Source organism: Talpa occidentalis, unplaced genomic scaffold (assembly GCF_014898055.3).
Source record: "Talpa occidentalis isolate TD23 unplaced genomic scaffold, MPIMG_talOcc4v2.1 talOcc4.3, whole genome shotgun sequence".
In the NCBI taxonomy this organism is placed as follows: Eukaryota; Metazoa; Chordata; class Mammalia; order Eulipotyphla; family Talpidae; genus Talpa; species Talpa occidentalis.
The window spans coordinates 144,272,215-144,296,224 of record NW_023603184.1 but is presented as its reverse complement, the minus strand read 5'-3'; the positions used below and the strand labels follow the sequence as shown (position 1 = coordinate 144,296,224).

At 36.2% G+C, this 24,010-nt stretch overlaps 1 protein-coding gene across 5 annotated transcripts in view; it reads right to left on the bottom strand.

The window, feature by feature from the left end:
• Positions 1-24,010, bottom strand: part of AGFG1 (ArfGAP with FG repeats 1) — a 72,656-nt gene that overhangs the window by 47,503 nt on the left and 1,143 nt on the right. For all 5 annotated transcript variants that reach the window (XM_037524167.1, XM_037524168.2, XM_037524169.2 and 2 more), the window contains exon 2: positions 8,433-8,526. In XM_037524167.1, coding sequence (XP_037380064.1) covers positions 8,433-8,526 — 94 coding nt within the window. The remainder of the gene's footprint in view (positions 1-8,432; positions 8,527-24,010) is intronic.

Sequence of the window (24,010 nt, the reverse complement as noted above, 5' to 3'; positions counted from 1 at the left end):
GGAGACCCCGCGGTCCTGTAGTAAGACCAATGGCACCATGCTGCAGTTACCTGGCATAAAACAGGACAAATTCTGGAAAATGACTAGAAAATGACTGTTCACAGTCACACCATCCTTCAAAAGATCTTTGCATCACAGACCAATATTATCATCTTTGAGGGAAACTGACAGATCCAATAGAAGATATTATCTAAATCTCCAAGAAGTTCCCGCCAAGTATGACCTTTGACTACTCCTATCTGATGAAAGATAACCCAAAAGTCTTCAATATCATTACCCAATTCCTCAAAAACATATGCAGCCAGCCTGTTTCAAGTTTATTCTTACCAGCTCATAAAACCCCACACAAACCAGATGGCATCCCCTGTTGCCAAGATGAATGCCAGTTGCTGTCCTAGCAACCAAACAGGCTTCCTGTTCTGTACTAAGAAACTAACATCAATTTTCAGAAGCCTTAACAGCAGTTGATGCCAGAGCAGTGGAAGAGACTACAACTCGGACGTGGACTATGGGGTGCTAGTGCTGTGACTCTGACGGCAAGAGCTAGGAGATACCTAAGCTGTTCTACTTCCTAGGAACTTAAGCTAGCAGAGCCCCCAGATTACAGCAGCCACCTGATGTGAAGTCCCCACTCACTGTACGAACACAAACCTGGCTCTGGCCCAAAAAGAACGCAATTCAATCCCCCCAAATTTGCCTAGTTCTCGTCAAATCTTTGCAGGTAATACTGTGACCCATCTAGTCTCCAATTCTTTGTCAACAATACAGACTTTCAAAGACCATATTAAATCACTCAACATGTGGGCCACATGTCCAGTGGCGTTCAGACTATTAAGGGAAGGAAATTTATCAAATTAAAGGAAATCTGACACTGGCTGGAAAACTGGGTCATTATTAATTTTTGATAGTTAAACTTTTCATACAGTCCTTATTTTTTAGAGATAACATCGATGAATTTACAGATGAAATTTTATGTATGGGATTTGCTTCTAAATAATAAAAAAGGGGCCTCCCTGGTGGCGCAAGGGGTTAAGCACCACACTATGAAGCAATCTGCAGCCTCCGCAGCACGAGTTGGATCCCCAGCCAGGGAGATACCCATGTGGGGCAGCAGACCTCTCATGTCTCCCCTCTGCTCCCCTCAGCAGTGTATTTCAGCAGATCTGCCTTTTCTGTGACCCACTCTGTCTCTGGTGAATCCTCTCACCCCCCCCTGCATCTCTGGCCTGTACCCCGGTTCTTGTATGCATAAATAAATAATCTTTTTAAAAATGAATAAATAAATAATAAAAAAGGTAAAAGCTAAGTGTTGATGGCAGTTTGTTATACACTCTACTTGGGTAAATAATCTCATAATAAAAGGTAAAAAAAAAAGTCTAATGATCTGTATTTTTTTTAGAGTCAAGTTAAGATTTTTTTAAAAGCTAACACACCTAATGGCTAGAGAGAATTATGAACGCTAAGAGGTTAAGCAGCAGCTACGGCTGAGGCAAAGAGCTAGGCCATATCAATGAAATAAGAAGTTAAACAATGCTGAGAGTAGCTCTTTCTACAATAGCTCTTTCTACAATACTCTGGGGTTTTCAGCCATCATTCATTAAGACCCACTTTAGAATTTCACAAAATACACAAAACAAAGATAACATTTCCTACAGTTATTTTGATTAATCAATATAATTAGGTATTTCTCTGAAAGCCAAACAAGTAGTAGCATCACAGAAAGCACTGAGTATTTTAAAGATTATTATGCTATTAAGGATTAGTTAGAGCTAGATTTAAGAGAATTCTAACACAGACCTTAAAAAAATGTGCATTTCTTCATAACATGTACAAAATAAACAAATATGCTCTTAAGCAATACAATAGGATGTACCTCAATTATTTAGCTTTAGACCTCAGATTATTTCATTAGGAAGCTGTTCCCTCAAATACATTACTATGGTTAAAAAATGTAATGTCACTATTAATACTAAATTAACTTTTCACATTAATACCACTCCACTAATAGAAATTCTGAAAAAATTTCTTACACTACAGTCATTAAATTCAGTTCCAAACAGGGGCCTCCCAGGTGGCGCGCAGCACTGTGAAGCTGTCCACAGCCTCTGCAGTGCCAGTTCAATTCTCGGCCGGCCAGGGAGAAACCTACATGGCACGGCAGACCTCTCCTGCCTTGCTTACTGCTCCCCTCAGCAGTGTTTTCAGTCGTTCTGCTGTTCTACTCCCAGCTCAGTCTCTGGTGAATTCTCTCGCCCTCCTGTGCCTCTGGCCTGTACCCCAGTTCTCATATAAAGAAATAAATAAATCTTTAAAAAAAAAATTCTGTTCCAAACATATCACATAATGCTTTTTTCCTCAGCTTACAAATCAATCAAAAAGTAGTTTTGCACACAAAACTCTTATCCTGCATCTATTAATACATCAATTTTCATAATATCTTTACACACAATCTTCAAATCACCCTCATGATGTAAGGAGAACAGCAGACTCAACCTCCTATGCATTACAAAAGAAAATAAAGTGCAGAGACAAGAAGTTTGCCCAAAGGGACAGGATTTGCTAATTAGAGGTATGAAACTAGACTACACATTTGTTTTCTGTCTGAAAGTCTGAAGTCTTTAGTAAATAAACTGGTTTTCTTAAATGAAATGGTGGTCTATAGCTACCAGTATCAGAATCACAAGGGGGTCTTGCTGAAAAATGTAGACAGACACTCCTGTACCTTACGCCCTACAACCAACGTCAGAATCTCTGGGGGGCAGAGCCCAGGAATTATTATCAAAACAAATACAAAAATACTGATTTTTTTCACACAAAGTAATTCCAGTAAAAGAAAGTTTAAAAAACTCACATGGATATAAAGTTTAAAACTTCCTTGGATATAAACACTTGTACATCCCCACTGCTCCATGAGCAATGAGAAACCATGTAAGATCAAGATGGAAACACTTAAAAAATGTTTTGAGGGTAATAAGACTAATACCGAAGAAACTACAAAAGCAATAAAAATAGTGTAAATCTTACAGTGAATGCTATTAAAAAAAAAAAAAGCTTAAAATTGAAACAGGGACTATAATGTAGACACTGTGGGTGCGGGCTAAAATATTCCTGAAGACTTGTTAGAAAAGTAAAAATTTTGATAGAACTAGAAAAATATTCATAAAATATAAAACAATGAACAAAATGACAAGAAAATGGAATACAAACAGCATATATGGAAACTAGCAAAGAGATAATCAGTTAAATAATTCTGTTGGGAATGAAGAAAAAAATCAACTATTAAAAGAAACCAGGTTGTAAGAGAATTTATATTGAGAACTGAAAATTTTGGAGTTCCATCGATCAGGAGTCTTTAAGCAGCCATCTCCAGATCAAACTGGGTAAGTGACCTGTTTTTGTACTGCCCCTGGTATAAGAATGGTCTTTATATTGTTAAAAGGTTACAGAAAAAAAAAAAAAATGGTTTTTTCCAAATAAGGATATAAAACAGATATCATAGGTGGCATGCAAAAAGCCTATGTTATTTACTATCCGACCCTTTATAGAAACAGTTTGCCAACCCTTGCTATAAGCACCAAAGTAATTATAGATCCTGAAGCAATGAACAGAACTGTGCCACATAGTAGTGTTTAATATGCTCTTACTATAAAAACTGCCAATTGTTATAATTATTTAAGCTCAGAATAATACTGTTTCCACAATCCCAAGCATCTGCAAACTTCAAACTAAGGTACTTACTTCTTATTCTTATACCAAAATGGAACTGAAAACCATCTATATTTATTGTGTCCCCTCCCCCCCCATCCCCACCCCCAGACTGTCAGTTGTACAAGAGGGCAGGAATTGTATGTTTTGCTCATCACTGAATCCTGGGCCCCAAGGATAGTTCCTGACACAAAATAGAAGATTAATCAATTTCTGCTTCAAGAATGAAGAAAAGACCCCATCATAAATTTTAACAGGGAAAAAGTATACCTAACCTTATGGGTCTAAGTATTAGAGGGATTTTTAAAATGCAATAGTTTCTATCTTGGTTATTATTTTTATAACCTAGGATATATATGATCAAATAGTGCAGATCAAGTATGATTTTATTTCTAATGTGTAGACAACATGCCTTTGGAGCACTGAGAGTAACTGTTTTAATCTCAGTCCTAAAATATAATTGGGAAAGTTCACTTGCTTCTAAAAAAGAAAAACTTTCAAAATAAAATTACTTGTACATTTTCCTTTTAGTCAATTATCTACAGCATTGTTCACTGGTCCTCCTTCCATTAACTTTGACTATCAAACATTAACCCCTTGGTGAAATTCCTCTAACCAAAGGACCATGATTTACTACCCACGATGTCACAAAAATAAATATAAGGAAGACACCCAAGTTTTTTAAAAATAATTTCATGATACAAAAGAAAGCATTACAAGATAAACATGTGGAAAAGTTCTGTGAAGTATTTTACTTCAAGAAAAAATATCAAAATCTGTTTTAGCAAATAACCTACAATGTGCTTTGATTTTTGTATTTGCTTATTTCACTAATATTTGGCATATGTCCTATAATCCTAATGTACATATCCACTCCACCAAACACAATGCAGACGTCTGAGAATGCTAACCTAATAATCAAGTAATTTGTAAGTCAAATTACTGCAGAAACTAATACTAGGTTATAAATATTAAATCTGTCTTTGATACATTTATCAACAGTAATAATAACACTATTTGCTTCCCACAGCTACCAATGCAGATGTACTAATGACTCAAACACCATGAGTGGTGTTGCCATCACTTTGTGATTTTCCAGGAGTGAACAATTCTTACAGATTTCTGAATGAAAAGTGAACTGTCCTAGATATACAATGTGCTAAGCCACTGACTGCATTGATGATCTCAATTAACAGCATCCCGCTATCAATGTACTGTAAGCTAGTAGTCTCCTCCCACTTGGTTCTGGACTTGACAGCAAATTGTTCACAATACAAACACGCAAAGCACAGATGCAAAAGAGAATTAATTTATAACACAGAAGAGATTGTAAGCATTTAAATATCTGGAGGAATATTGAAAGCATGTAGAATGCAGGTTTAATTCTGTTGTGCACATTGTAAATCATCCATAACCAGAGCACTACCCTGAATAAACCTGGCAACAACCCCAAATCATGACAACCAAACATGCCCCTCAAAACACTAAGACTCCCACGAAAGGGTAGAAGACTCAAGATTGCTGTCAACGTCAATATACTTTATGAGCTGTTTTTTTTTTAATTTTTTTTAAGATTTATTTATTTTATTTATACAAGCACTGGGTACAGTCAGAAGCGCAGGAGGGTGAGAGAATTCACCAGAGCCAGAGCAGGGAGCAGAGCAGGCAGAAGGACCCAAGTACACTGCTGAGGGGAGCAGCGGGCGGCAGGAGAGGTCTGCGCGCCATGTGGGACCCTCGCCAGGTGGCCAGGGATCGAACCGGTGCTGCAGAGGCTGCAGCAGCTTCGAAACCCAGAGCTCAACCGCTGAGCCACCGGGGAGGCCCTACTTTATGAGCTTTTTAACTTGCAACAATCATCTTCAGAATTGAGCCCATTCATGCAGAAGATGTATGATAGTGCCTTGAGGCCAATATCACACTAATACCAAAACCAAACAAAGGCATCAACAACAAAAAGGAAAACTACATGTCAATCACCCTAATGAACACAGTGCTAAAATTCTCAACAAAATCTTAGCAAAGCGAATCCACCAATGCTGCAAAATGATCATATACCTTGACCAAGTGGGATTTATTCCAGGGACACAAGAATGGGTCAACATCCAAAACCCAATGTAATCTACCACATTAACAAAAAGAGAAAAAAAAAAAAAAAAAAAGATCATATCAACACACTGAAAGCTTTTGATTAAGTTCAACATCCATTTATGATAAAAGCCCTTGAAAAACTCAGGATGAAAAGAATATATCTCAGGGCCTCCCCTGGTGGCGCAGGTGGTTGAGCACTGCGCTGTGAAGCTGTCCGCAGCCTCTGCTGTGCCAGTTCAATCCCGGCTGGCTGGGGAGGGTCCCACATGGTGCAGCAGACCTCTCCTGTCTTGCCTGCTGCTCCCCTCAGCAGTGTATTTCAGTCAGTCTGCCTGTTCTGTTCCCCACTCTGTCTCTGGTGAATCCTCCCACCCTCCCGCGCATCTGGCCTGTACCCCGGTTCTTCTATAAATAAAAAAATAAATCTTAAAAAAAGAAAAATGTATCTCAACATAGTAAAAGCCATATATGACAAACCCACAGCTAGCATCATTCTCAATGAAGTGAAACTAAAAGCCTGGCCACTAAGATCTGGAAGGGTTGATGCTAATCAAATTTAGTCAAGAGGGGAGGAAATGATAAATTGGATAATCTCACTTCTGTGTGGAATATAGAAAAACCAAACAAAGGGTCAAAGACAAACCTTGAAAGTTGACCATAGATGTGAGGGATTGGGGGAGTGTGTGTGTTTGTACACACACACCATGGGGGGCAGAGGAAGAAACACAAGGAAATATGGTGATGAATTGTGAGCACTCTGATGGAGGGAGACTATATTATCACACATGAGGGGAGAAATCATATATTGTCCAAAATTAACAATGATGTAAGAATAAAATACTATATTTAAAGGCTAAAAATATTATACATATATAAAGCTTGCATACTATATATCAACTTTTTAAGAAAGTAATTTAAAGTTTGCAATATGAGGCTAACCCCAAACTTTACACAATTATCAATAGTTCAAGTATTTTTACTTGTTAATATATTATTTTATACTTACAGTGATAAAAACCTGCATTTTCACCTAGCTTTAGATTTCCCAATAATGTACCCACATCAGTCTGGAACTTGATCACTCAAAATAATTTATCACCAAAATTCAGAGATTTCAAAGTATGCTCCCATCTCTAGATGATGTATTTAAAAAAATATTTCGTAACTGTGAACTTACACATCCTCACTACTTTCAAAGTATGCTCCCATCTCTAGATGATGTATTTAAAAAAATATTTCATAACTGTGAACTTACACATCCTCACTACTTTAGAACAAAAAACACGTTGAAATTATTACTATTTTAAAGTAATACAAGCAATTGCAAGTTTAAAATATTACTATCAAAGTGTTAGGAAGAAAGAAAAGGAGAGCAAAACTTTTGCAAAACATGCTGTGAACATAAAAGAGAAAACTGAAATAAACGCTAACACTTTTCTTCTGTCCCATTTATGAAAAATATGCAATGAGTATAGTACAAGTAATAGTTTTTTTAGGGAGTGACAAGACTTCCTTGTGAAATAATAGCTATTATTAACCAACTGGGTTGACTGGCTCATAGTGACAAGATAATAAAACACGCCTATGTCTTTGTTACTGATTTTGTCCTTAAAAAAAAAAAAAATAATAAGTTCCCTACTTTCACTAATAGCAAAACATGAAATTTAAAAAAAAAAAAAAAGGCAGAATGGAATTGCTAGAAACCCATTACAACAGAGAATGAAAAGATACCCAAATTTGGGCTTCCCTGGTGGTGCAAGGGGTTAAGCACCACACTGTGAAGCAATCCACAGCCTCTGCAGCAGGAATTCTATCCCTGGCTGGCCAGAGAGAAACCCCACATGGCGAGGCAGACCTCTCCTATCTTGCCCGCTGCTCCCCTCAGCAGTGTATTTCAGTCAGTCTGCCTGTTCTGTTCTCCATTCTGTCTCTGGTGGATCCTCTCAACCCCCTGCATCTCTGGCCTGTAACACCCCAGTTCTTGTATGCATAAATAAATAAAAATTAAAATAAAAGTTACCCAAATTTTAATTTAATCATTTTCCCATGAGACCAGGCTGCCTTCTCAGAACTACTTACCACCTCCTTACTGAGGACCTGCTCAATATTAAATATCCCATGTACTTTTTAAAGTTAAAATGTAATAAAAAGGAAGGAGGGAAACTCAAGTGAAAGCTGATCAAATAACTGCCTAACAAAAGTTTACTATTTAGTACCACAAAACTAATTCTCTCTTTCTAGGTCTTTTATTTATTTTTTACATGTTAAAAGGACAGGTTTATTAGGAAAAGGAGAAAGGGAGGCAAAGAGCTGCTGCTTTTGAAAGAAAAAGGCTGTGAAAATTGCCTTTTTCTTGGTCTTTTAAAGAAAAGACTAATGGTCAGTTACTCCAATGCCAGATGTCCACCAAAAAAAGTCTTTTCCATTCAACACTGATGAAATTTAAAAATGTATGCTTCACCTCAGGTTTAAGGCTAAGTATTTATGTAGCAGACATTAATTCTAAACACATTATTAAAACAGGAACTCTAAAATAGCTAAATACACAATACAAACATAGCTCACCATTCTATATAAATTTTAAATATTAAAACGACTGACTTCAAAAAATAATTCAAAACTATAAAAATACTTACTTCATTTCCATGTTTTTGCAGGAATTCAATTTCCTGTTGTGTGAATGTCGTCATAGAGATAGATTTCACCCTGTGTGGAGGATTTAACCCTCGCCTAAAAGATAAACACATTTTAAAAATTCACCATTATATCCTGTAGTATTTTTTAAGTTACATGTAAATGCAAAACATTTTTAATCAGCATATTTAAATTTGGAACAGTATTTTTATTCCATAAACTAAAGGTACTTAAAATGTATCTTAAACTGTAATCCCCACAACAGATACATCAAAGTTATATTGGTTAGTCTCACACCTGTACATTTAAAGACAAATTCACAAAATAATGTAAGTCACGCCATTATGCTGTATACTTTAACTCACACAGTGATATACATCAATTATATCTCAATAAAATTGGAGGGAAATATGAATAAAGATAAATTCAACTAACTACCTTACTAGAAACACACAGCATCTATAAATACATGAGCTTCTAAGAAATATATATTGTGTTTCTGATGGAAGAAGAAGATTGTAATACAGAACTTCATGAAAAAGAATTCCAAAAGTAATTAATTGTTCAAATAAATATTTTCATATTTCCTAAGAAAGAGACAGCAATGTGCTAAGTTTGGAGCTATACAAATAGTCTAATCAAATGGCTGTTACCTTTAAGTGTGGAGCTAATTTAGAGTACTGAAAACTAACAAGGTTAATAATCAGTAAGGAAAATGGTCCCATCTCTCCATAAACTCAAGTAAGGACTTCTAATAAAAGGACCTTTTTTTTTTTTTTTGAAATATTTTAAGTGTATTTATCTGGCATAGGACTTTTATACAGAACTTACAAAGAGGTTTTTCAGCTCAATAGTAAGAGGACACTTAATTTTAAAACTTTAAATACTTCACAAAAACCATGCGAAAGGTCAAAAGGCACAAGAAAAGATGTTAAATGTCATTAATCCTAAGAAAAATGGAAATTAAAACTACAAGGAGATAGCATCTTATACCCACTAGAATGCAATTATTAAACAGACAGCGCCAATAATGTAGAACCACAGAAAAGCTCATACACTGAAGTTGATTGGTAGTTTTTTTTAAAAGTAAAACAAGCTTCTGCTATATGACTCAGCTACTCTTAAGTATTTGTTCAAGAGAAACAAAAACTTAGTCCACATAAAACCCCTGTACAGCAATTCTCATATCTTTATTTGTAGTAACCCCAAACTGGAAACACTATAAATATCTATCAATGGTACATAGGCAACATAGAGGAGTAAAACATTGATATACATAACAACATCAGTGAATTTCAGTCATGTTAAGACTAAAAGAAATCAATCACTAAAGAATATGCTATGTGGTTCTATTTATACTTGAAGAATGTGCTATGTTATTTTATTTTAAAAGGACCTTTTTAATCACTCCAGGACACAGCAACATAGGGAAGGGAGTCAAGAAATAATTGAATGCATAATTAAATGACTTTTACAACTTTGAAGCCTTTTCTGTATAGATGGTCTTGTGAGGAATATGTAAGTTTCTTGATGTTTCATCATCCACATGAACAACTTAATAGAAATATACTCAAGGAGAAGAACAAGTAGACATTCTAACTATCACAAAGCGGCCTATTCTACCCACAAGAATAAGGGTTAAAATAATATCTGCAAAGAAGTAAGTAATATATGTTAAGTTTCCTAAAATTACTTTGGAGTCATGTCCTCTGGTAAAGAGTTCATTTGGAATCCAGAGTAGATTAGTATTATTTTTACAGGATTGTCAAAATCCTGCAATCATCAATGCTAACTGAGTGATTTACAATAATAAAAGAACAAAAAAAAAAAACTTTCAAAAATACTTGGAGATATTTTTGAGTAATTATATATGTGTAATAGCTAGATATTCACAATATTTTAAGTGAAAACAGGGTGAATTCAGAATTAAAATCTTCTCAATTTTCACATCCTAATCCTCCTTCCTCCCCCCCCTTTTAACTGTCAGATTACATGCCTTTCAGATCATGTTTTGAATTATGATAAGTTACAATTTATCTGTTCCACACTTCGAAGTGGAAAAAAATATTCAATGGGTTTTGTTGTTTTCATGTTTTGTTTAAATTTTGAACTAGGAAATTACTTTCCTTCTAATTCCTGGTATGTCATAAAATACAGGGGAAAGGACTGCATATAAGAGAAACTGAACACAGCCATCTTCCACCTAGGAAAATTTTCAAAACTTAACCGTGAAGAAACAGCTACATTATAATTACTTTCAAATAACTTCACAACCTACATCAAAAATTAACTCCACAGGGCCTCTGGTGGTGCAAGGGGTTAAGCACCGCACTATGAAGCAATCCGCAGTCTCTGCAGCACGAGTTCCATCCCTGGCCTGCCAGAAACACACATGGCGCAACAGACCTCTCCTGATGCCCACTGCTCCCCTCAGCAGTGTATTTTGTCAGTCTGCCTGTTCTGCTCCCCACTCTGTCTCTGGTGAATGCTCTCGCCCCCCACCCCATCTCTGGCCTGTACCCCAGCTCTTGTATGCATAAATAAATAAATTAATTAAAAAAATTAACTTCACAGATTAGTTACAGATTTTCTAAATTGAAAATTTACAAAAGCCATTTTTTATTCACTTAAAGCATGACTTTTTCAATTTTATATAAGAATAAAAACTCACCATTTTCAGGGCAGCTTATTAATTTATTGTATGCATTTACAGGCTATTCTATTCCAAAACAATTTAAGAAGGAATTACTGTTCTCTCAAATTCCTCTCTTCTATTCCCTCCCTCCCACTAAGCAACTTTGTCTCTCCTTACTCCATACCCCCATTGTGTTCCAGCCAACCCCTCACTTTTCAACCTTCCTTGTAGAATCCTTTCAAAAAATAGAAAAGGCAAAGGAAATGGAAATGTCAAACACTGTTAAAAGAGTATGTTCTGGATAAGAAATTTTGAATCAAATAATTATACCATTATACTCAAATCATTAAACGAGGAAATCCCTGACTCTTCCCATGTTGTAGGTTTACAGATGTAATCTCATGAAAGCAGCACAGTACGTAGCTTATTTCATTCATCAGGAGTTCATTTACACAAAAGGTATTTATCTTTCTTACAAAAATGAATAAAACTTTGAACTTATGAAATACAACTAGGATGCATTCACAAAGTATGAAAGCCTATTTTTTCCCATTTAACAAGAACACTATTACAAGATTTCTTTAAATGAGCTCTCTCAATGCATTTTAGTATAATTTTCAACATACAAAACTAGTATACACAATTTTGTAAGGCTATAAGTAACTCCAAGGAAATTTTACATATTTCCATGTTCTCTAATTGTTCTTTTATCAATATATTCCATTATTCCATTTTATCAATATATTCCATTATTCCTATAGTCTCAATGCAAGGATATACAAAGACTTTTCCTTTTTTACTTTCTAAACTTTGTACATGGATAGTATGTGTTTATTATAAAATGTAGCTTAGTAAAAAATCTAAAGACATTCTATCAATTCTGTAAGTAGAATGTCGATTAGTCGGCAGTGATAATGGGTGGACCTGATTGATGGTGGGATAATTCAGCAATTTGTATCAAGAATCTTATTCATGCCATTTAACTCAATAATAAATACCCATTTAGGAATCATTTCTAAAGATGGAATCTGTAACAAAGCTAGCTAATTATGTACAAAATGTTCATCAAACGTAAGTCATAACAGAAAAACATTCAGTACCAAAAGGGAAGTGGTTAAAAAAATGATAAAAAATTGTATAACATTATGCATACTTTTGCTTATGTTTTAATTTTCTAAAATGAAAATTATATTCTCAGAATGACATAAAAAAAATCTGAAAACAGGAAAGCCAAATAGCCCAATGTTAAGTCTTTTGCATGTAACAATAATGGAATTGAATGGTTTTTTCCATTTATTATTTTCTATTCTTGTAAAGTTTTCCACAATGAATTTGTACTATTCTGTAAAAGGAAAAAATAACGAAAAGTCCAACTGATAAGGAGTAGTGGTCAAAAAAACTGGACATTTAGTTCTGACTACATAAATGTGAATGTGCTGAAGAATTAGAGAAGGGAAATAAAGGGCGAAGATAGGTGATGGGAGACAGGCAAGGAGGGGATTAGGGGGCACTTGGCTCTGTGCATCAAAGGATATAGAGTTACATCTCTGACATCTACTAACAAAATGTTAGTAATATCCCCAACTCAACAGCAACCATCAAAAATGTTTCCATTATTGCCAAATCTTCCCCCATGCTCAAGGAGAACAATCTCTACCACTGCTTTCAATACACCAAAATGTTGGTTACCGAGTAAAATCAACTGGTGAAACTGCTTTTGGTCCTGATCTCAGTTGAGATGTAAATTCTACCTCAATCCAATCTACTACAAAACATTCAGCAATCTCACCCCATATAAAAAACAAATAAATTTTCCTTTAACTTTACCATTTCCAGAATAACTAACAGAAAACATATATTAATACATCTTTCTATGAAATAATAACAAAACAAACATACAAATCTAAAACTTGTGGAATATTTATTAAAATTTAAATTTGAAAAGACTATGTCCACAAAAATAAGCCAAGATTGAACTACATGATGTCAAGTTCACATACACAAAGTGGTAGGCAAAATGATAAAGTAAAAGGAAATCTATATTTATAAAGTACTTAAGACTGCCACTTTGATATCTATTCTCAATTCCTACTTCCAATACTACAGCAGACTGGATAATCTAATAAAGACTCCTCTGCTAAATATGACAGATACTCCACAGGTTACAAAAAAAGATAGTAAAACAATTATTAACATATTGCTGGTGTCCCAGAAAGTAAGGGAAACTGTGCTCAGCTCCACCCTCCCTTGGGTGGGGCAGGGAAACTCCCCCTTTCCTGGGGACCACCCTGTTACAAAACCTCCAAGTACCCCTAAAAAAATATTACAACTTGAAAGTAAGCTGAGATCAGAACAGCCCATTTCATATACAAAATGCTGTGCTGCTCAGAAAGTAAATACCAACAATAGCCAAGACAAGGCGAGAGTAGAAACAAATATTCTTGTTAAAACTAAAATCCTAGATAGGGAATGAAGTAGCTTCAAGTTGGTTAGTATCCCTGGATCCCCACAGAACAATATGCAAATTCCCTTAGGAAGATTTGGACATATTAGGTTGAATAAAATATATCAATCATCATCATATAACAAAACGAGTGAACTTGAGTTAGTAAGAAATGAAATTTAATACCACCTCTCCCAAAGACTTTAGAAATTAGAATTATCACACACAAAATACCAACCAAGTATACAGAATTAATTGAATTAAATGGAATAAAAATGAGTAAGAAATATTCAGTTAGCAGGATAACCAGGCAAATCTAAAAACCAAAATTCTTAGATATGCAAAATTCTAAATGTGAGCATTAAAAATCCAACAAAGCAGTTATTGAGTTAATGAGGAGACCCACAAGGAGAGAGAAAAGAAGAGTTGTTGGGTGGGGGGCGCGGCAGAGAGGGAGAGAGACACTAGAAAGAATAACATATCTAATCAATAATTTTGCTTTTGAGAGAGAACTGAAAGAACAGTGAGGAGGAAATATTTGAAGAGATAATGGCTGAGATGTTTTAAATCCAATGAAAGGCACACATCTACAGATAGAAGAACAATTTGTCAAAATCCGGATAAGTAAAATCCATACTTGGAAAAATTTTAGCAAAACTTCAAAAGCAAACCAAAAAAAAAAAGCCAAAGGAAACAAAATAGACTTTTCAAAGGAAACTAGAAGACATTTGAATATTATCACCAAATAGGGGAAAAAAAAAAAAAACAGTTGTAAACCCAGCAAAACTGTCTTAAATAGCAGATAAACAAAAACCAAGAGTTTACCTCAGGAGATCTTCATTAAAATTCTAGACACTTTAAGAAGAAAATGACCCCAAGAAGGTCCTGAGACGCAAGGAGTGAGCAAAGGAACTAGTAAAATACAAAGGCAAATATAAACAAACAATATCATCTGATTAAAATAACTTCAATTTACTGGGGTGGGGAGAAGAGGACAAATTTAACATTTTGCCAACAATAGCACTTAAGTGAGGAGGGTACACTGTCTTCTAAGGCTCTATAGCATCAGGGGAAGTTACTGATTAACTTTAGAATATTAATATAAAGAGTAAAATTGTAATGATGACTATTAAAGTGCAAGAAATTTACAGCTTGCACACAGTACAATGAGAACATCAAAACAAAACCCGCCCCCCAAAAAAAAGTCATTTTGAAAACCAACACTTGTAAATGATCTAGCAATCCCACCCCTAGGTATTTATACAAGTGAAAAGAAAACTTACATTTACCAAAAAATCTACACATAACTATTAAAGCAGCTCTATTTGTATGCATCAAAACTGGGAAACACTCCAACTGTCCAAGAAATGGGACAACAAGCAATGGAACACTACCACTGGATAAATAGATATTCCGATAAACTTTCGAAATATGCAACAACTAAAACTCGAATAATCTTAAAGGTACCATACTGAGTGATGAGGCAATCTAATAAAGTTAGATACCATATGACTCTATTTCATATAAATTACATGAAATTTTCAGAAAGAAAAACTAAGATATTGGTGGACAGACTGTTAACTGCCAGAGTTTAAGGAGAGGAATGAAGGTCCCATGGAGTGACTGTACAGCGCCATATTCTGTTTGTGCTGGCAGTTACATGAAACTATGTATATGCTAAGGACAGAGCTGGACACTAAAAGTTAATTTTAATGTATGTTAACTTATATAAAATACTATAATCCTGACTCCCTGTTACTATGCATAATAACTACAGTTTTTATACTAACAAAAATTATTTTCTCATGAGCACACCAACTACTCTACCTACCAAGTTTGATTATTTGAATGAATGACATCCTTAGATCATCAAAACAAAATTACTTACTTACCTAGTTACTTTTAAGTTGTATTCCTAGAAGTTGATACCATTTCCCTTTATTTGCTAAGCCAAATCTAGCTGTCATGTGAATTCAGTGTTTACAGTTTACGGTAATGACATCAGTCATAACTATTGCTGGGCAAGTAAACCAAATCATTTTTGAAGTGCCAATCCTGAAGCACCCCCCATTCCATATCCTAAAATACAAATTTTAAGTCTTTAGGTTTATGCAAAAAAAAAAAAGATGAATCATTTAGTAACAGTTCTGATATTCTGAAAGTCTATTTGCCAGTTAATTGGTTTCAAGAGTTTTCAATGTCACCTACTGGTGGCACCATGTTTTGCAATGCAAGTAAGTCACATGCAGGATTCCCCAGCAGTTCCAGTTTTAATGACCCCCACCCTAGGTATGACTGACGCCAGATGATGACTCATTCTGTATGTTCGCAAGCATGCTACTCCTAACTGTGCTTCAAAGTATCTTGCAGAGCTATCTGCTGAACTCAAATAACAATGTGTACTAGATGAATAAATAAGAAAGCTTACTTAATTTTATCATTTTTCTCCTGCTTGGAGAGAAGTTGGTTAAAATATTTTAGTAGGCTGTGGAAATTTAAATGGTTGGTTGCAAACAATGTTGACATAAACTGAAGAAAGTTAACTCAACATTTACATCTAAGTCAGTCCTAGTTATTTAGTAAAAATATTATTTATATCACATTATAAAAATTATACATTTAAAATCCACAACAGATGGAGGTGCCTTAAATAGGCTATCAAGATTTCTACAGACTATTGACATCAAGACATTATAAATACTGAATACTACAAAATTTCAGTCTGCCCAGAACGCAACTTTAAAACACTGGAAATACAGAGCCGCCCTGGTGGCCTAGGGTTTAAGTCTCAGCACTATCACCTCTACAAAGCCTGAGTTCAATCCAGGCCCGGGAGCTAACCTACATAGCACAGCAGACCTCTCCTGTCTCGCCCACTGCTCCTTCTCAGTAGTGAATTTCAGTAGATCCTCCTGTTCGGCTCCCTACTCTATCTCTCAATCCTCTCACGCCCCACACCTCTGGCTTATACCCCAGTTCTTCTACGCAAAAATTAAAAAAAAAAAAGAAAAAAAAAAACGAACAACAAAAAACACTGGAAATACAAACATATACATACACATATATAACATGCTCTAAACCACAACTGAATTTGGGGGTTTGTTTGAAAGTCACAAATACTACATTGTAAGGTAATGTAATTCTTAGGAAAAACATCTACAAAATAATAGTCAAAAGCTAACGAATCTAATTAAGGTATTCCAGTTAAAAGTGGTGGACAAAACCTAAGCATGTCTTCACTATCTCTCCAAACTCCAATGAAATGATTTAAGTGAATCAAAATAGTTAAAATCCCAGTTCTCCTATAGCCACAAGACTACCCCTCCCAGGCACCAGACAGACGTCTGAAGGGAAATTTATTTTATTATTATATTTTTTATTTTATACATTTTTTACATCATTTTTCATTTTTGCACAACGTGAAGGGAAATTTACTCTGGAGATTATACCAAATAGGATCTGGATTCAGGCATAACTAAGGACCGTTATTAAGTATCAGACTAAAAACTGAGAGCTCAGTTATGAGTCTACATATGAGTAAGATATCAGATGTCCCCAGACCCCGTTCTTAACTTCCTCCCCAGAAAAGTGGTAGCCAGGCTTTTTTTTATTACTCCCAAGAGTCAATGTAACATTTCCAAACTCAAAAAAGCATGAGTTTCCAAATCACTGAGTCTAAAATATGCCTAAAATACTGAACAAAAGACTTACACCCCAAATGCTTCAATATAAATCTCAGGACAGCAGGGATAAAAAGATCATATACACTCTCAGGCATCCCTGGTGGCGCAGCAGTTGAGTGCTGGGTTGCGAAGTTGCCCACAGCCTCTGTAGCACGGATTCGATCCCCAGCTGCTCCCCAGCCACCAGAGGAGGGTCCCACATGGCGCACAGACCTTTCCTGCAGCCTGCTGCTCCCCTCAGCAGTGTGCTCCGTCAGTCTGCCTGCTCTGCTCCCCGCTCTGGCTCTGGTGAATTCTCTCACCCTCCCGTGCTTCTGACTGTACCCAGTGCTTGCATAAATAAATAAATCAATAAATCATCAAATCCTTTAAAAAAAAGATCATATATACTCTCAAAGAGGGAAGGGAAAAACGGGGCACAAAGGATCAGTAATAAGAATGGCATCAGACTTGACAGCAGCAATACTGAAGCTTTGAAAATAACTGCACAGCATCTTAGGGTAAAGTGTTTTCACCCTTGTGAATGCAGACAAACTTATTTTAAAAATGAGAGTAGAAAAACCAGGTAGCTCTTAAAAACAATCTCCAGTTAATCTCTAATCAGCAGACTATAGGGATGCCGGGTTCCTGCAAAGAGAGGGTCAAACACAAGTAAGGTATAAAAGTAATTTCCAGAATGAAGGTATAAGCAAAGTCCCACAATTACAGATTTACAGCATACAGTGCAGCATTTATAGATAAGAGAATAATAGAAGTATCTATAAAGGATTTATCAAAGAAAGGATTTTAAAAAGAGACTCAGTATGTCTGAACATACTGAAAGAACTTTTATAGCTCAGCCAGATAGCATTTATCCAGGAATATATAATATTTATGATATATATATATGGAAAAATAAGCAAATGAAGAAAACAAAGACAATCATAAACTTTGGGGGGGGCAGGGAGATGGGCAGTACAAGAAAAACAGTAATACACTACATGACTCAACAGAGAATATGCATGTAGTAGCAATAAAGCAAAAAGTGAAATGATTCAACCACAAATCTTGATACTTGAGGGGTAAGAGGAGAGTACAGATGTCAGGATGAGAAGGGGTTCAAGAGGCAAATCCTTATCTTTCTCCTTGTACAGTAGGGAAGTCAACAAAAGACAAAATTGGAAAAAAAACCAAAACTATATACTAGTTAGAAACACGAAGGCAAACATAGAAGGAAAGAACAAGAGTTTGAAGTTACAGCCCACGGTAATCAAAAATGGAGGCAGAGAAGCAGTGACTGCTTCATTTAAATCTCTGCTTTTTTTAATTACATATACATATTCTTTTAACAAAAACTGAATTTAAAATTAAACAAAAACGAACTGAAAATAAATGGTCCTTGCTCTTCAAAGTCAAACAACATCTACTTCTAAGTTGTTTTCTTTGATGAAAAAGCACCGAGAAAAAGCAAGGAATTCTTAAATTTCAAAACTATCAAGTTTCTTTACTGAACACTAGCAACCTGTATAGATGTACCCACTGAACACAACTGCTTGAAGTCTGAACTTACCACGATTCACTGAGCAAGAGAAAAAGGTTAGGAGAAAAGAGGAAGAGTTTTATCTTCCCAACATTATCGTTTTTATTGATTTTTATACTTCTCCATCAAAGATCTTATAAAATGTGACAAATATAAGGGAAATGTCTTTTCCTTTTCTAAATACATGTTTCTCAGTAACTTCCATACAGTGGTCTCATATCTTCCCCTAGGCAGCAAATGATCTCTACCAACAAGCCTTAAATTACCCAAAGAGAGCAACCATGTGCATCAATTCCCAATCCCTAGTCTTTTCCTCTTTAAGTTAATAGCATTCCTGTTTCCTGCCAAAGATTCGCATTGATAGTTTCAATCCTTATCACCCTGATAAAATTCCTTACAGTTTCAGTTTGTAAAAGGACCTCTTGAAACAAGCAACCATAATAAAAGCAAGGTGTAATTATGACTTCCTTCCCTCCAAAAAACAGTAATAGTACTTATCAAAAAGATACTTTGTCTTACTCAGGAGTGTTTGAAAAAACACGTTCTAACTTTTAAAAAAGCAGTCATTCTCTATTTCAGTTGATTCAAATTAAGTTTCCCATCCGACTATGAAGTTAAGGAAGTTCATTACAATCATGTCCAATCAGGTGTCTTATACAGATGTCACGATACTCACTGCTAATGAAAGCATCTAAAGGTATACACATGATTTACATTTTTTTTTAATGAGCAGAGGAATACAAGGCATGTACTCCTAGATAACCATCACTTTGATTACTTAAATTACAAAATGCATTAATGAGTAGGGAAAAACTGGAAAGGGTAATGAGTCCTGAATACCTCCATAGGAGTTTCTCAAGAATGTGAGCATTATGCATATTGCATAGAAAAGAGTTAAAATTTGCTTATTTTCCCAAGACAGATACTGAAATAGATACAGAGGTTTCTAAAAAGGCAATGGTTTTTATCAATTGAAGTCCAGAAGTGAGCAAGTTCCTTGAAACATTTTCATTTTTTCACTTAAAATCCAATTCACTGATACTTAAAATTCCAATATAAATTTAACATATACTAATATATACTGTACAGACCCTATTTTGAAACTGACTAAAGTCAAAATGTTTGCAATCATATTATGTCAAAAAACATAGACAAATGAGAGAACTGAGACAAATGACATGAAAATGATGCCTTTGTACCAAAGTTAAATGATGCTACTATGCCCTGTGTGCTGCAGAGTGCTTCTGGGACAGAAGGTGCTCACAGCACTGCTGAGGAGTCCCTTTTAATCAATTTACTTAATGAATTTATGTTTTTCCTTCCCAATGAAAATCCTATAGCAAATGTCTACTGTACAATGATCATTTATGGCTAGATCATCACTCTCTCCTGCTCTATCCAACTCAACTGAAGTTTATGCTTATCAAGAGTTGTTTGGGGGCTCCCCGGTGGCGCAGTGGTTGAGCGCTGGGCTGCAAAGCTGCCTGCAACTTCTGCAGCGCCAGTTCAATCCCCAGCCGCCAGCGAGGGTCCCACATGGTGCACAGACTTCTCCTGCTGCGCCCACTGCTCCCCTCAGCAGTGTACTTCGTCAGTCTGCCTGTTCTGCTCCTTGCTCTGGCTCTGGTGAATTCTTTCACCCTCCTGTGCTTCTGACTGTACCCAGTGCTTGTATAAATAAATAAATAAATAAATAAATAAATAAACAAACAAACAAATAAATCTTTAAAAAAAAGAGATTTGTTTGGTATAGTACTTCGTGATAAAATTGGTATAGTATCTGATAAAGTTTAAGTGAAAACACTGACACAAGTGAAAATTGTTTCCATAAAAAATAAGTGAAATAGGGCCTCCCTGGTGGCACAGCGGTTGAGCGCTGGGTTGCAAAGCTGCCCGCAGCCTCTGCAGCACCGGTTTGATCCCCGGCTGCTCCCGTGCCACCGGAGGAGGGTCCCACATGGCGCTCAGACCTCTCCTGCCGCCCGCTGCTCCCCTCAGCAGTGTACTTCGGTCCTTCTGCCTGCTCTGCTCCCTGCTCTGGCTCTGGTGAATTCTATCACCCTCCTGCGCTTCTGACTGTACCCAGTGCTTGTATAAATAAATAAATCTTTAAAAAAAAGAAAAAATAAGTGAAATATTTTAGAGGCAACTAAATCAAGTCACTATGAAATGTTATTTAGTTGCACACAGGAAATGTAAAAGACAAACAAAAAAGATCTAAAACAATTCAGCACTCAAACTGCTTTAAAAGTAACTTAAATTGTAAAAATCATAAATACCACACTGCAAGTCTTGGTTATATAAAGGGGACATCACATTCAAAGAACAGTCCTAGGCGATACATGGAAGTATTAGCAAATTAACAGTGATATGTGAAAATAAAAAAGCTGAATATATTTATATACACATATGTATATGTATGTCTTTATGCTGTCTTCAAATGACTTTCATAAACCTACCCACTATCAATCCTACATGCACAGGATGAGAGCTTCGAATTACAGTTCAAAGACCAACAACAAGCAAGAGAGATGCCAAATTTAAAAAAAACAGTATCGAAACAGCACCATATACCCTTTGACTCACAATATGCAACAATAGTTTCTGAATAAAATTCAGTTAAAAATATATCTGAGGTTATGAAGTTCCTTTTAAAAAAGTCTTAAATGTCTTAAATATGAAACAAAAATCTATGACGCATCCTGACTGTCCTACCTTTTAAAGTCCAGTGAAGTAAAACTTACCATTCAAATTACCGAAATACATAATTCACATTTACAGTAATTCATGGGAACTCTCTACATTTGTTAGTAGTAGAATCCACCTCTGTTTTAGATCCTAAGTTAAGTAAGGTATCACAACAAAGCACTGAGAGGATACACTAAGTTTACAATTTAAAGTCCTGGGGGTAATAGTACTTCCTCATGAATGTTACAGAAGAGTGCCTGGCACACAGCACTCCATAAGTGTTACTAGTAATTATTATTATTGTATCTTTCATTTCAATAAGCACTTTAGTTGTTGTATTCCCCAACACATGTACTACTGACTGCCACCTGATATTTGCTTTACAAAAAACTTCTGCCCCTCACAACTGAAAACATTATCAATGTTCCCACTTACACATGAAATTGTAAGTATACTACACTGTCAAAGTATCTCATGGAATATAGCCAAGTTAGAATACTAAAAATTGTGAAAAATGAATGAAGGATATAAATCACTGCCCACTGTGACCTCATGAAGTCTTCAATATTATAAACACCTCCAAGAGTGCTTGACTGTAATCCACTCATGCTAATACCTGTATAAAAACCACCTTTCAGGGCCTCCCCTGGTGGCACAGCAGTTGAGCGCTGGGCTGTGAGGCTGCCTGCAGCCTCTGTCTGCAGTGCCGGTTCGTTCCCCCGCCACCGGGGAGGGTCCCACAAAAAAACAAAAACAAAAAAAACCCACCTTTCATCAGTCCAAGTTTAATTTTAAAAATTAAAATTCTTGCGATAAGTATTCGCTATAAAGTCAAAATGTACACAAATTAATGGATTATAAATTACTATCCGTTTACTTATCTCCACCTGTGAAATTCCAAATTTAAATGCACTGCTCACATAAATAGCTTGAGTTCAGAAGGACCAAGTGTTTCTCCAATGTTATTAATTTTTTCTAAACCCTCTTTGAAAAATTCCAGAATCATTTTAAGGATAGGACAATATTCTCATATTATTTACTAATTACACTAATATTAAGTTTCCATAGAACAACTTGATCTAAAACTAATCTTTAAATCAACTAAAAGTTCTTTAAATGTATGTTTAATTGTTGACTGTAATAGTGTCCTTACATCATTTTTTCTGTAAACAGAAGAAAGCGACAAATTAAGCACTAAGAACACTCCCCTCCGCCTTACTAATAAATGGTCTGACCACATCTAAATCCAATCTATTTAAAGATTCTGATCTGAATTCAGTCACATACTCCAAACAAGCATCATATAAGACATCTAGGGGCAAAAATGGGAAAGATTAGCTCTGAAATTAGTAATGTTATTATAATTTTGTTCAATTTATTTAAACAAAGATATTGCTACATGTATGGTAAAAGGCATGCGACTGCTAAAATTTAGAGTTCATGGTACCATTTACTGTGTATGAGCATTTTCTAGGCACAAGTTTCTGAATGGCAACCAGCATGTCTACTTATTTGTGTACGTGCTTAGCTACACAGTATGTGTTCAATAAATATTCGATGAATTGAACCATTTAATCCTAACAACCTTTAGCTTTATATTACTGTCCTCTTATCACATAGAAAAGAATCATGGTTAAGGGTTAGATTCAAGCCACAGTGCATGTGGAGAGCTGGCTTAATACCTTGGCTAAGTCACAAAGTGCCAGTGTCCAAAATCTGTACTTATTTAGAATGCAAGCTTAAGAACAGCTGAACCGAGTAACACCGCGCTTCCCACGGTGTCTGACACAAGCCAAATGAGCAATAACTGTGTATGTAATAACCACGAAAGAGACGTCAGGTTCTATTATTACAAATTAAATACCATTAAATAAACTAGTGTCATACTGAGATGGGCTTTAACACAGAAGTGTTTCTGAACGGTGGACTATAGGAGGAAATGTGTAAATACGTCTCGATGGTTCGCATCTACTGCAAGGAAACCTTGCTCCGCTGTACTCACAAAGGGCGACTCAGAAACGCCACAAGCCCCCACCGCACAGACACGAATCTCTCACACGAACTCTTCAAATGCTATCAAAGGATGTCGTGTTTACTAGAAGCAGGAGATGTGCCTCTACGACGCATACAGTAACAGGCAAACACACTTAAGATAAACGAGACTGCTGGCTTCACTGAGAGCCAAGCTGCCCAACAGAAGTCACTTCCCTGCAGTCTCAAACGCTCAGCAGAGCGCGCCGTCTCCACACCCGCCTCGCCCGTGATTCCGGCCTCACCAACTCCCCAGAATCATCAACTAATGATCCATGTCTCAGGATCCTGCCTGGCTTTCACCTCTCGGCAGACACGGTTTCTCAAGTTATTTTACTGAGTGTTTCACTACTGACGCTACTACCACCCCCCACCGGAGCGCCGGCGGCGAGGCGGCGAGGATCCCGCTGTGGTCAGCGCCCCGCGGCGGCTCAGGGCCCGGCAGCCCCCAGAGCTGAAGCAGCAGCGCGAAGCCCAGCTGCCTTCCCCGAACTGAAGAAGAAAAACAGCCGCTGCGCTGCTGAACGGGGCCTGCCTTCTCCAAAAACGGATTTTCCCGTGTACATTCTGTCTCAGCAGTA